Source organism: Anser anser (genome assembly GCF_964211835.1).
Source record: "Anser anser genome assembly, chromosome: 2".
Lineage (NCBI taxonomy): Eukaryota > Metazoa > Chordata > Aves > Anseriformes > Anatidae > Anser > Anser anser.
Genome location: NC_139721.1, coordinates 88,485,668 through 88,499,296, shown reverse-complemented (window position 1 = coordinate 88,499,296; position 13,629 = coordinate 88,485,668). Strand labels below are relative to the sequence as shown.

The window sequence follows — 13,629 nt, the reverse complement described above, 5'->3', positions numbered from 1 at the left end:
GCAACAGTTTTGTGTGGATGGTGTGATGTGAACTTTGGCTTCTGCTTGAAACTAACTAGTATTCCCAATCAGTTGATTAGTAAGTGCAGTTTCATAGAAGAGCCAGTATTGTTTTGATGCTTAATTTTCCACCTGTTTTGATCCACGATTTTCTTTACTGAACAGGGTTTATCTTTCACTGATTAGCTACAGAGCAGAGATGACACAATAACTGACCTTGAACTGTAGACTGACAGTGGGTTTTCGGTGCTTGCTTCCACATTTAAGAGTGTCTTGATTGTTGCGACTTGAAACATGTTCAAATAGATCATAGATGAAATCAAGACTGAAACAGAAAGGAGAAAGAAAATCTTTAAAGTATACAGAGCACACTGTACCACTACAGAATGTAGAGTAAACTCTGTCCCTCAGAAAGCGAATCCTCCATGCAAAAAAAACACTTAAGAATTTTCTCCATAACTTAAACTATGGACTTTGTCTTTGCAGAATTTACTCAGGGGAGCAAAAACAAAAACAAAGAGGTTTTTTCCTCTCCCTTCCTAACACGCCATCATGGAAATGAAGTGTGAAGAATCTTTACTCCATTTTACTCCACTCACTCAACCAAAACTCCAGGTGACTATAATGGGAACTGTACCTGAACAAATGAAATTTCTGTTTTGTTTTGTACCACAACACAAAACAGCTACCCATGTGAGCCTTACTTTCAGATGCTTGCTGTATATGCTGTTTTTCACACTATCACTTTGGTATCCTTCTCCTATCACTTCTATTGATCTGTTAACTTAAATGGAGTTACCCCAGGAGTTAAATGGAGTTACTCCAAAACTAGGTCCTGCAGCTTTAACTTACTACTTAAACCTACATACGTCAATTAACAGATGCCATGTCAGATATATCATGAAAATAGAACAAGCAACATACAGAGAGAAATACTTATTAATAGTTTCACCTGCACAGAACAGCTTAAGGGATTTACAAGCAAACAACTCCCACAGCAAGGCAGGATGACTGGATGGGCTAGGGCAGCAGCCAAGAACAGAGACAACCTGGGCTCAGCATCCTCCTCTCCTGTTAGCCCCCGTGCATCCTGAGTCTCAGTCATATGCTTACAGAAAGGCATGTGGTCCTGCTCCAGCTTACAAGGTACTGTAAGGATTGTGAGACCTTACACAACAGAATGACAGGAGGCATGCAAGTACAGAGACATGCAAGACATCCAAGAGCAGACTATAGAAACTCTTCCCTTTAAGCCTTTACTATTAATTTGCACTGTGGTAGGTCCTGAACACTAAGCTTTCAACCAAATTAGGGAATGCCAGAAATACAAGCAAATAGAGCTGTATGTGAAATGAAACACCATGCATGCATGCTGCCTGCGTGGCACCCTGTAATAGTGGGAAACCATCACCAGCCTTCAGTTTCCTTACTCACAAGGTAGCAAGTGAGCTGTCTAGCAACCTCCTGGAGTGAATGGCAATGAGAGGGGGAAATCTGACTCGGTGAGAACCGATTACATTCGGATCTGCTTACAGGCACCTCTGATATTTCTTCTCTGCTCATTTCAACTCTGTCAAGGTCTGATGCTATGCAACATTTAACACACTCAAACCCTGGCAGAATTAGGTGGTATGACACCTCTTACCATGATGTCCTAAACAAAAATCATGGAAATGTACCTGCTTTCACGTAGCAAGTTCAGGAGATCATCTCTGAAAGTATCTCTGTTCTTCTCCAAGATCCCCTGTACATCATACTGGACCTAGCAGGAAACAGAGCTGATTCAAACAACAAGCCCAGCAGTTGAACACCTCTCACAATGGTGGAATTGTAAAAAGCACTGAGGGACCAGAGTGCTTTAGTTACTTTTGAGCAGCCTCAGGGTAAAATTAAGCTAATGAAAATTCTGTTTGGAATAATTTCAGCAAAGAAAAGAAAAGAAAATTACCTCCCCAGCATAGTGCTTCACTCCAAAATTGTGAACAGCAACTCGTGGTTTTACATAAAAAGGATTGTTCTAATTGAAGGAAAAAGAAAAGAGAAAAATATCTGAGGGGCCATGGAGTAGAATAATACAAAGGGTCACATTATCCTCTCAACCCAGACTTAAACAAACCATTGTCTTCCTGCAAACTCCCCAGAAGATTAGTACTCCAAAAGCAACCAACCAACTTATAACGGTAATAGGATTTGTTAGTCTGGACTGCTTCAAATGCAATAATAACAGATTGATAGTATCTACAAAGACATTATACTAAAGCTGAAACCATCTGGCAAACCCTTCTATTCAAGGCATCTCGGAAAGGACGGCTCTGGCTTAAATTGGCAGTTACGAAGATCGGTAGATATATGCTTGTATCACCAAAATTCTTGAAAATATTTCTAGGATTACAAATAAAGGTAATGCTGCTATTCTGTACAGAGGGAACAGCAACACTTTGGAAAATGACATCAAGGTGAATACTTCATTAAATCAAGGGAAATTGAAAATCTAAGTAATCTGAGTTACTGTGGGTTGTCAAAGCTCTAAGAGCTGAATTTGACCTGTTCACCAATATGTAACTCGACCTAGACAATAACAAGGATGTGTTTTCCGTGGTAACTGACTCTAAGTTCTGAAAGCAAGTTGGATCATATCCACAACATCCTCTGCAACTATATGTCGTGTATTTGAACCATGAATTCCTACAGAAGAAAAAAGACCCTCCATAATTTGCCCAGAATACATCAGCAAGACATCACATACAGCGTGCTGGGTGTTCAGCTTCTCCAGTAAGGTGGAGTCAGTAGCTTGAGGAAAATGGCTCTCTTCATTGATGAGCGCCAGAAGGCCAAGTTTCTATAACAGTGAAAACAGGCAGAAGATGAGTTAGTGCACAGATGGACACCAATCTTGTCCCTAGTTTGGAAAAATCACAACGTTCTTGAAGGTATTGTTTGCAGAGAAATGCAAAGCCATAAGTACGTGACTAAAAACCCACTCTCCTAGAAGATTGCAATCCTGTTTTCCAGGATATACTCCTTTTGAAACATACAGCATACAATATGCAGGCAAAACAAAGAAATAAAAGCTACTGAAAGAAGCCACAATCTTCTTCATGTAGGGAGTTCTTAGGTGCATACAGTGATTTTGCCTCAGAATACAACTCCAGCCTGCCTTAAAAGTCTCCAATGATCAGCAACTCAGGAGCTCCCCAAGCCTGAACCTTTCAACAACTTTTCTTCCGTGAATTTATTTACTTACTTGATGAACCAACGAGGACTTCTAGCATACACAGTGCCCAGGGGCACAACGAGAGATGTACCATTTAACTATGCATGGCATAAAAAAGAACCTCCCTTTGTTTTGCATATGCCTCTTCATAATTTCCTTTGATGTTCCCTACTTCTTGTACTAGAATAGGTGGTAAACAAAGTAAGCTACCCTGCAGTTAATTAATGTGTCCAGCAAACTTCAGGTTGATACAGTCTCTCAGAAAAACACAGTTCTCCAGGTGCACATTTTAATAATTCACTTCCTCTTAGCCTAGAGGAGTCTCTGCCAAACTCCACTGTCCTGATGGCAGTCACATCCTGACACTTGCATCCTCTGCCTACCACCATGGAGTTTCTGTGATTACCTAAACTCAAAAAGCCATGCAAAGATAAATTTATTCAGCCCTCTTGTACTGCTGGCAGAAGTGAACACATGAAACTGTTTGTAACTTAGGTTTTTTCATCCAGCCAGAGAGCATCCAGCCATTTCTAAGCAGTGAACTTGGGTCTCACCTGCCCCTCACTGCTAATATTCCTGTCAATAATTACGGAGAAACTTCGTGATCTTTTACATGTCTCTTTAGTACAAATCAGAACACACATCAAATTATGGATGAAGCAAAAACTGTCAGGCAACAAATGAAGTTTACCCATAATCCAGAAAAAGCAATTATGGGAGAAAGACATGGTCATTCTTTTTGTCCTGTCCTGTCCCCTCCTGCCACCTTGTCAGCCTTCTCTTTTGCCTTGCAAAATCTTCAAAGTAAAAATTATCTTGCATTTTATACTTTAAATGTGGACTTTGTAGTGTTAAATTTATTATTATTATTATTTTCACTATAGCAATGAATATTAGTGTCATTAATAGGAAGAAAAACAGGAAGGCAAGCTTCATGACTAAAGACAGACTCTCTACTCTTTTAAATCATTTCCAGATATTCCTTTTGTACATAACCATACACTGTTAAAAGTTACAAGGAAAGATATGTATACCGAGCTTACAATATAATCTAGAATATGTCCATGCATGAAAATGATCACATTAAAAGATCACTACTTAAACATGCAAGAGCTGCTATCATCTACTCTTTTATGTCAGCAGTGTTTTAAAAACATTTTACCTGAGAAAAAGATCTAGAAATCGGTACTGATACCAAATACTTTATTACCTTTTCAATAAGGTCCAAGCACTCTCCGTTGTCTGTCCAGTCAATATCCTCCCAAACTAGTCCTTCCCTAAGGAAAATAAGGAGAGACTTTTTATTGACAACTACAAAGAAAAGATTTTAAATATACAAATGGGAGGAGCTGATGTGTTTGTCTTGCAAATTACTGTGAAATCAGCTTGCTTTTAAAAAATACATAGTCACAGAGTAAGATACTTTCAAAGGAAGCTAAAGTAGCTGGTAATGCAAATTTTGAGTGAATATTTATATTTTCAAAATTCTTTCAAATTTCACCTGTAACCCTTACCTGCTGTATTCCAGTTGCTCCAAGGAAAAGATGTGCTTATTGAAATACTCCTGGAGCTTTTCATTTGCATAGTTAATATTGAACTGTTCAAAACGGTTTACCTAAAAAGAGAAGACATTTTCAAAAATGTATCCATTCAAAGCATTTTACTTTGCAAGTAATGAACTGATTAAAGTTATAACAAATTTAGTAAGTTCCAGTGAAGATGACAAAGCTATGTAGAACAATGAAGCATCAATATCAGACAATTCATCTGAACAAATTTTTGAAATCTACCTCAAAGTTTTCGAATCCAAATATGTCCAAAATTCCAATGGACTTGAAGTCCTCTTTGCTTTTGATTCTGCTGTTGATTTTCTTAATGACCCAAGCAAAACATTGAGAATAAAGTGCCATAGCCATAGAATCTCTGCTATCGATTGCCTGCAACAAAAATAACACACAACATACCAACCAGTGTAACTGAGAACTTACCAGACCTTGACAGTCATTATCCTCCACACAGCCTAAGGCACAGTATAATGCCAGCAGCTTTGTATTCTTATGTACCTTTATAGCAATTGTCTGAATAGTTACCAAGAGTCCCAAATTAAGCTTTAACAGTGTAAGTTATAACAGCAGTATACCTATGTGGCTCTTTAAAATTAGATTTTAAAACTAAAGCATTCAAAGATTAGAAAATTACAGACTTAAACCGGGGATGAAGAAAATAGAAGAGTAGGAGATAACAATGTAATATTCCCCCTTCCACTAGTAAGCATATTTTGATGTATACCTTTTTCTAATCCCCTTCTTGTAAACAACCTAATTGTTTTTAATGAACGTTTTCAAAAGTGCCTACGTAACACAAATGTCAAACAAGGAAAATTGTCAGCCTGCATGATTATAAATTGGAAAAAATGTTAAGCAACCAGACTTAATAATTACACGAGCCAAGCTACCAGCCCTGGCCAGAATGACTGAATGGGATCTACAGAGATTCCTAGAAGTCCAATTATATTTTTCCCCAAAAAACTACACAGTATTTTTGATAGCAACTTTGATGCATGAGCAGCCAAAGATTTAACTGGACTTGAAGACTGAGCCATATATTGACCAGACCAGGGAAATACGTGAAAAGATGGATGGCTTTACCTGTTGTATACTAAGAGGTGTTAGGATTTCTTCTCCCCTGAGTATCATTGACCTCTGTGTCAATGCTTCAGTTAGCTGTGTGGAGTCTAACCCCAGTAGTTCAGCAGATCTACCCAGAGCTGGCAAAAGGAGACAAATACGTCCTTGAATATACAAGGTTGTGGAACTCATTTGTGGATATTATTATGACAATCAGCATTTAAGATGCTTCTAATCATCTAAGCTTCTAAGTATGTATGATGGGAATTAGAGCTCAAAAGACAGCTAGAATTTCTAGAGTTTTTTCTGTTGCTAACAAAAAAGCACAGTATCATAGATATGCACAATTGAAGGAATTTAGCAGTGGAGATTCATCACAATTAAGTCACATATTTTTTTCCTCTTAATGGTACATATCAAGGATTCGAAAAATCTGCTGCTTACTCCAGCATATTTTTGCAGATACAAAAAGTAAATCACCATCCAGATGAATGCGTTTAAGCTTCCTTTGGGATAATGAGGATAATGAAAACCAGTGATTTTTTTCTTACATGCATATTTTAATTTGCTGTAATGCAGTATATAAAACAGGACATAATGCTATTTTTTATTGCCATATACAAACAAATATTTAAAACATTCACAAGCCTAGTCTTTACACATACCAGCACATGCTTTCATGTTTGTAATTGCAGTATAGAAAGCTCTAAATAAAATACAGCTTCAGTGGAGGTATCAGTTAAGAAACATACTTTTTCACTTAAGTTTGATCAACTTGAGATTATTTCAAACAAAGAATTAAAATAAAATGGAATTTCACTACTATTAATGGAATAAATACATGCTCAAGGTCTTTCCTAATTAAGCTCTAGCATCCAGCAACAAAGATTAATCTGCTTCATCTGTTGAAAAGCAAAAAATAAAACTTTAATCAACATTTACAAATGCTAAAAAGCAAAAATACCTTTTCAGTGTTTGTCTTTGCTATGGTTGGATCTATTAGCAATGAATATAAGATTACAAGAGACATTTACATGCTACAGGGAAGCACAGACTTCTCACCTGTTTTAAAGGACACCTGTGCCCCTCCAGCAGTGATGAACTCAACATTTCCCAGATGCAAAATGCCAGCCAACAGCCTCATAACTTCTTGCACTTCCTCCTTGCTGAACTGCATCACTTCCATTGCAGTCTGGAATGACATGTGGGCTTCTTAAATAAAACACTCACTGACTCAAAAATGGGGACAAGCACAAACCCACCATGTTGTCAAGCCCTTGCAAGGCAAGTCAGTACTGACAGAAGACTAGCAGGAATTAATTCCTTTGGCTTCAACACAAATTGAATGCATTTCAAGACATTCTGAGGACAACTTGGAACATGCAGGTATCAGCCTGGTTTTAAGAAATCTTTTTGATGCTATAAGGACACTGTTACTTGCTTTCAAATTCTTTACTAAAATTATATAAACACTGAAATGCCCCACTGAGTTGTGTATTAGACAATTTCAGTGATTTTCATTAATAAATAATAACCTCTACCGTGTTTTTACCAAATTTTGCCAATTAGCCTTGTAGTTAACAAGGCATGTGGAAGGAAACACTGCAACACTGCAATGTGTAGGATTTGTTTGTTTGTTTTCTCAGCCATGGAGATCTCGGAGGAGGTCTTCTACAGCATATTCTGGGCCAGCCATGAAGCCCAAATACAGATCTTACCAGTATGGTCTGAAATGTTACAGTAAAACTGAGAAAGAAAAGCAGACCTATATAAAATGCATTGAATTTATGAATTAACAATATGGCAATGATCAAGGCTCAACTATGTAACAACAAGAACAGCAAATCACTATTGATTGAGAGAAATATCCACTGTTCTCTGACATAGAAGGGGTGAGTGTATACCTTTGGAAATTACCAAAACTTGGGTCTAGTATGCTCCTGTCTGAGATTAGATCATAGCTTTATTCCCTTGCAGTTAAGGTGCATCATGTTATGGTCACTGCAAGTAGACACGACGCACTCCAACTTTCATAAATCGTAAGTTACAAATGGAAAACTTCAGACCCATCCTGCAAATAAAAGTGCAGAGGCTGAAGGTGTATTTTGTTTAGAAGACCTTTCACGACAGAGCTCTAAAAAAAGGCAGCAACACTATGAATTCATTTCCATGCTCACTTTGCGAGTCCTCCTCACTGTCTCCTACACAAAGACAGATACAAAGGAAAGAATGTCTGAAGTGCAGGCATTTGAGAATCACCTTGCTTCCAGGAAAGCATCAATAAAGAAAGTAGGGGGGAGGGCATAAAAAAAGTTTCACCTAAGTAACATTTCTGGAACTTAAACTGCAATCAACATACAGAAAGGGGATGAATATAATAGGAAAAGACTGGTGAATGCATACTACAGGGTTTCTGCCGGTCTCCCGCTCCACGTAAGCGGCTGGGCAGCCTCACCGTGCGCATGCAGTGTGTCCACATTTTGGACAGCACACAAACTTCACCTGCCAACTTGATTTCATACTCTGCCTACCCCCTGGATGATTAGCACAAATTAAATGTCATGCTAATCTACTTAAGCTATATGACTATAATTTAGGTAAATTACCAACTTTTCCAACAGCCTTCCCACCAGATTGGGAAGTTTTACATTAATAGTAACTGCTGCATCAAATACACATTTATTTTTCAATTTGGCAAAGAGATTAAAATAGCTAAGCAAATATAATTTGGTGAAGGGCATAAAAGTGTTTATTTCTATTGATTTTTAAAATCTACTGTGCATAACCTTAGTTGGTAAGCAAGTTGGTAAGCAATTAGGAATTATCCTAACAGTCAGTATACTTTAATTGCTATAGCTAATTGCTGACATAGGTATAAAGCTGTTCAGAGAAAATCTCCATCAGGACTTGTTTTTTAATCTGTTTACATTTTACTCATCTCTACTCTGTATTTTACTGCATACAACTGGATTTTCCAACTGCAGTTGAAAGAATCATAGAAGCCCACGTGCTTCACTCCCCACACACTGCACTGCAGCCTTGGTCCAGCAGGCACTACATGATCCATATAAAGTTTTAGAATGAAAAGACAGCGGAAACAGGCATGCCTGCAATGTAAAACAATCTGCTAAAACAAATCCTTCTCTCCACAAGAGGCAGGCTACTTCCAGTTGCTTTATGTTCTGACATTTTTATGCGAACAATCTTACATAAATAAGAGACATAAAATAAGCCTTTTTATAAACATAACTGGCCATTTTACTATGGATATAGTGGTTCTATTTATACTGGGGGAAGGCAAAGGAGGGAAAGCAAATATACTACTTTATTTTGTGATTTTTTTTTTTATGATGAAGAACAAAGGGCAACCCTATTGTTGGAGGATGTTTGGAATGAGTCAGGTTTAAAGGCAGGACAACAGAACGTGCTTTCTGTGCACACCTGTGTTTATGATGCTTTGTTTTATTTCAGATACAGGCTACGCTGACAAAGGGACTACAGTTTATGTTTACTTCACAACATGCTTCTCCAGCGGGGAATATGGATAGTTTTCTTACAAATAAAAATGGGTAGGTTCCCTAAACTCCTGTAAATATCCCTACAGCTGGGCATGTTGGGAAGTGCAAAGGCATGTAAATGCTTTACTATCTTCTCATCTGATACTCTTTTCATTCCAAAATTTAATCATTTCACTTAATTATAACCCATTGTGAAACAATAAAAAAATAAAAAATCAAGCACTGGAGGTGTGACATGACACATGCTCGCAATAACAGTGGCGTGTTATGAGAAAATCTAAGTCCCTGTCAGCTTAGTGTCTCTATGGGAGAGCTCCACACAGAGCCAGAATGTCAGAGAGAAACACAGGTAAGTACAGGAAGGCTTTGTCCCCTGCTCTATCAATAGGCCCCAGGCATCCACTCCTCTGGTGTTTTTAAAGCATAAAGAATTAGTGAAACAACTCACAATGACTTCTTTGAAAGAATCCTTGTCACTGATTGTCTTATCCGCTATGCATCCAGACTGATTCAGGTAGTGGTAGTTCTCCGGTACAGATAAGTAAAAAGCATCTGATGAAGGGTGAGAATAGGAGGAATGAAAAAAAAATCCACAGATTAATATGTCAGAGCTACACAGTTCACAATTCATCTTCTTCTCAGAAATTATCACAATGTAGCGAATAACATTTTATATTAAAATTAAACGTGGTGTTTTATTTTGCTTTGTTTAGCTGTACAATGGAGATAATTCTATTTTTTAGCATGCAAAGACAGCAGGCCCAAAGGCAGACACTGAGACAGCTTTAGGCAAATTTGCACATATACAAATGTCATTTCTTTTGTTCAGTAGATTTATTCTTTATGAGAGAGGATTAGAGGAACCAGAATTCTTCTCTTTGTTGCTGTGGAGTTATTTAGTACCAGCAAAAATATGCAACTTGAACATGGTGAAGCATGTATGTCCCTGAGTAATTTTCCCAGGGCCACAGAAGAAGCTGAGAGAAAAATGACCCACAGCTTGGTGACATTCTTCAACTAAGCAGGTTACTTTATCAGGTAGAGCTCAAATTCATGCCCAGTGAATTCCAGCTGAATAAATAATCCATTTTGCTGCTTGGCTTATTGAGTTTCTGCAGTTATATTCTCTGCTGCTGTCACTGTGGCTGACTGCTAACAGAAAGCCACTACAGTTGTGTGACTTGAGCTTTGCCACTCACCTTTCTCTCTCTCTTCTACCCCTGCCAGCAGAGCATAGAATATATGATAATTTCTTTCCCCAGGGTTTTGTCTTACTACACGGTTCTGTCAAAGTAAAAAATAGTTTTTATTTAAACAGCCATTTTCAAGAAGAACTTTTTTTTTAAATCTTCAGATACAAAGAAAATATTAAATCAAACTAAATTAACTGAGCATGAACAAATGACAACTTACTTTTTCCAATAAATCTATAGCAAAGAACAAAAACTCCAGTCAAGGAATAAAACAAAAAGCAATTAACACACAGGCTATTTTTAATTTTAATTCTTTCATTTGAGACAGTAGGAAGAGTATCATGGTCTTTTCTTACTACGTGCTTTTTACCATAATAAGATTAATAAAGTAGCAACAATGGTAATATTACAACAGTTACAATACGGATGTGTTCCCAAACCTTCTCCTTTCATCCCACCAAAACTGGACTTGTCTTTTCCTGCATTTTAAACAGCATCTACTTTCCTTTAATTTGTCTTTTATCTAAAGCTTGGGAGCAGCCTTAAGGATGAAATTTGTTCCACTGCAAAAGCAACTTATGTTCAAAATACTAGGCAGGATTTCAGAAGGTGAAGCCACGAGTATATTTCCCCCAAACAGAGAGGCAAGATGTAAAAAATTTCTACATCGGTTACTCCAGGTACTATTTTGAAACAGCAAGCAGAGTCCGTGATCTCCCTGTCTAGTCAGCTGTGTTTTCATCTATACAGCTTCCCATCCCCTGGCTGTATTCCTCATCCTCATTCCGCGCACCTCTGGTGGAGCTGACTCATAGTCTAATTTTCCAAATCTAAGGACAAATCATCAGGACAAATCAAGGACTTGACCCACCCACCCTCACACTGCAGAAACTCAGCAGCTCTTCTCCTTCAAGTACTTTTCCAGTAACTGAGAAATTAATCTTCAGATAAAATGAACGAGGGAAATAGCTGACAACTGAAGTTATCTCCAAGAACTAAGGCTCTGTTAGCTCACTACTTAGGAGCATGCAGGCGAACCACTCTAAGCAGCAGCAGTACAAAATTATGGTCCTCTGAGAGTATACACATCGTGCCCTACCACAAATGAATGTTTGCACAAACACATGAAGGATTTGGTGTTACTACTTCTTTTTCCCAACATAAATCAGGTCAATTTAACTGTGCATGTTTCAGAATAGGGTGAAAGGACAGAAGAGGGTACATGCAACTTCACTCTCAGCCCTCCACAGAGGAGGTACATACAGGCTGTCTGCAAACACAAGACAAATCACCAAACAAGGATACAATCTATAATTTTTCCTCCCTGAATGTTTCCTTTCTGACAGATGTTCAGCTGAATAAACTTCCCAAAGCGACTTGAGTTGTTGTTGTAAACAGTCTTCGCATTGCCAAAAGCTTCCATAATTGGACTGTGAAAATACAGAATGACAGAAGTGTTAAAGCGTGACCAGAATGCTGACAGTTTCACAGGGGACTGGTGAATGGGATAGCACTTGGTAAAGCCTACTTCTGACACCTTCCTCAGCCATAATCTACATCCTCAGTACTACCTTCAATTTACTAACAACAGACATCTCAATTTTCTACCAAGATATGAAAGTATTCAAGAACAAGACGACTGATAGTCCTAAATTACTCAGCAGCTTAATCTGTAACTGTGCAAAAGACACAAGCAATTCTCATTATAGTACTCAAATCATAGAAATAAAAAATCTCAGTGCATGCAAATTGCTATACAGATGTAGGGAAAATAGTCCTTATCCTAAGGCAATTAAAAAAACAAAGATAGAGCAGAATAAAGATAAAAAAGAGATTAAGCATAATAAACAAAGGTAATAGCACCTCAAATTGTCTGTTTTTTAAATAGCTTAGACCCATGTGTTATTTCGTTTGAGCACTGATTGCTTTTTACTCTTGTGTAGAGAGTCCACCTTATCTGATGCATTTACTCATGTGTCTTATCAGTTCTCCTTATTCTCCCTTTAGCACTTGCACGCTTTATCCTCACTGTGCTGAATATTGTTCTTCCTTACCTGCAGGCCATACAAACCAATAGTTTCTTCCTCCCATTACCCATTTCCCTCACTGATTATCTGAATTCAGCTACAAATAAAAAATGAAAGCCACCACTAAATAGTCCTTCTCAAAACCATGAATCTTTTTGCTTCATCCCACTGTGCTCACATCTCTCTGAGAGCATCCAGATGATCAGTCAATTATAAGTTATTTAATTAATTACTACTCCATCAGCAGTACAGACAACTCCTATAAAAACTAGTGAGCATGCATTGTATTGCACATGTAGAGGGACCGTCTCTAAACTTTTTCTCAGCGATTCAGTCTTTTCCTAAAAATGAGACCAAGACAATACCAGCAATAATTTGCACAATCCTACATTAGGAAGTAAGCAAGGTTACTTGATTCATTAATGAGCAGTAAAAGTAGTAAAATATTCAGAGCAGTAAAAGGCACATATATGGGGGTTTCAAAGTAGCAAAATACTCTCCAGTCCTTCAGAGCTGTCTGAAGTGCCTGGAGACCATCAAGCAATTTCCAACCAACCAATTTTCTGTTAAACTTACCACACCTTAATAGGTGTTACGTGAAACAGCAATAGGGCCTCTGGTACCAAACAAAACCAAAATTGTGTTTTTCCATTAACCCAGGTTTGAAGTACTTTCATCTTCTAAGACTGTCTCACCTCTGTTAACTGACCCTTTGTCCAACACCCAGGGCTACATGCACACGTATGAAGGGAGTACCTGCTCTCAAGTATAGCTTGCTCCACACAGGAGGTCTTCTCTCTGCAAGACAGTTCCAGCGAATGTTGGCTCATTGCAGACAAGAACTTGAGGATCAGCTTAGTGCTTTCTGTCTTACCAGCACCACTTTCACCACTGAAAGAAGAAGAGGAGGAAAGTGTTTTGATGGTTCTAGCTACCAGGGAAGAAGTCCTTTACATGGCCAGCCCTCCAAACTCTCAACTCCTGGAGGTCAGGAAGTCTGGTGTGATTAGTTACAATTCTCAAACAGCAACAGAATACGCCTTTAAACTT

At 38.1% G+C, this 13,629-nt stretch overlaps 1 protein-coding gene across 1 annotated transcript in view; it reads right to left on the bottom strand.

The window, feature by feature from the left end:
* MYO10 (myosin X) overlaps window positions 1-13,629 on the bottom strand; it is a 163,838-nt gene that overhangs the window by 59,134 nt on the left and 91,075 nt on the right. The window contains 14 exon segments of the mRNA XM_083824329.1: window positions 217-325; window positions 1,680-1,762; window positions 1,949-2,017; window positions 2,747-2,839; window positions 4,425-4,491; window positions 4,729-4,829; window positions 5,005-5,151; window positions 5,863-5,981; window positions 6,904-7,033; window positions 9,808-9,911; window positions 10,559-10,643; window positions 10,773-10,786; window positions 11,858-11,982; window positions 13,336-13,470. Coding sequence (XP_083680455.1) covers window positions 217-325; window positions 1,680-1,762; window positions 1,949-2,017; window positions 2,747-2,839; window positions 4,425-4,491; window positions 4,729-4,829; window positions 5,005-5,151; window positions 5,863-5,981; window positions 6,904-7,033; window positions 9,808-9,911; window positions 10,559-10,643; window positions 10,773-10,786; window positions 11,858-11,982; window positions 13,336-13,470 — 1,381 coding nt within the window.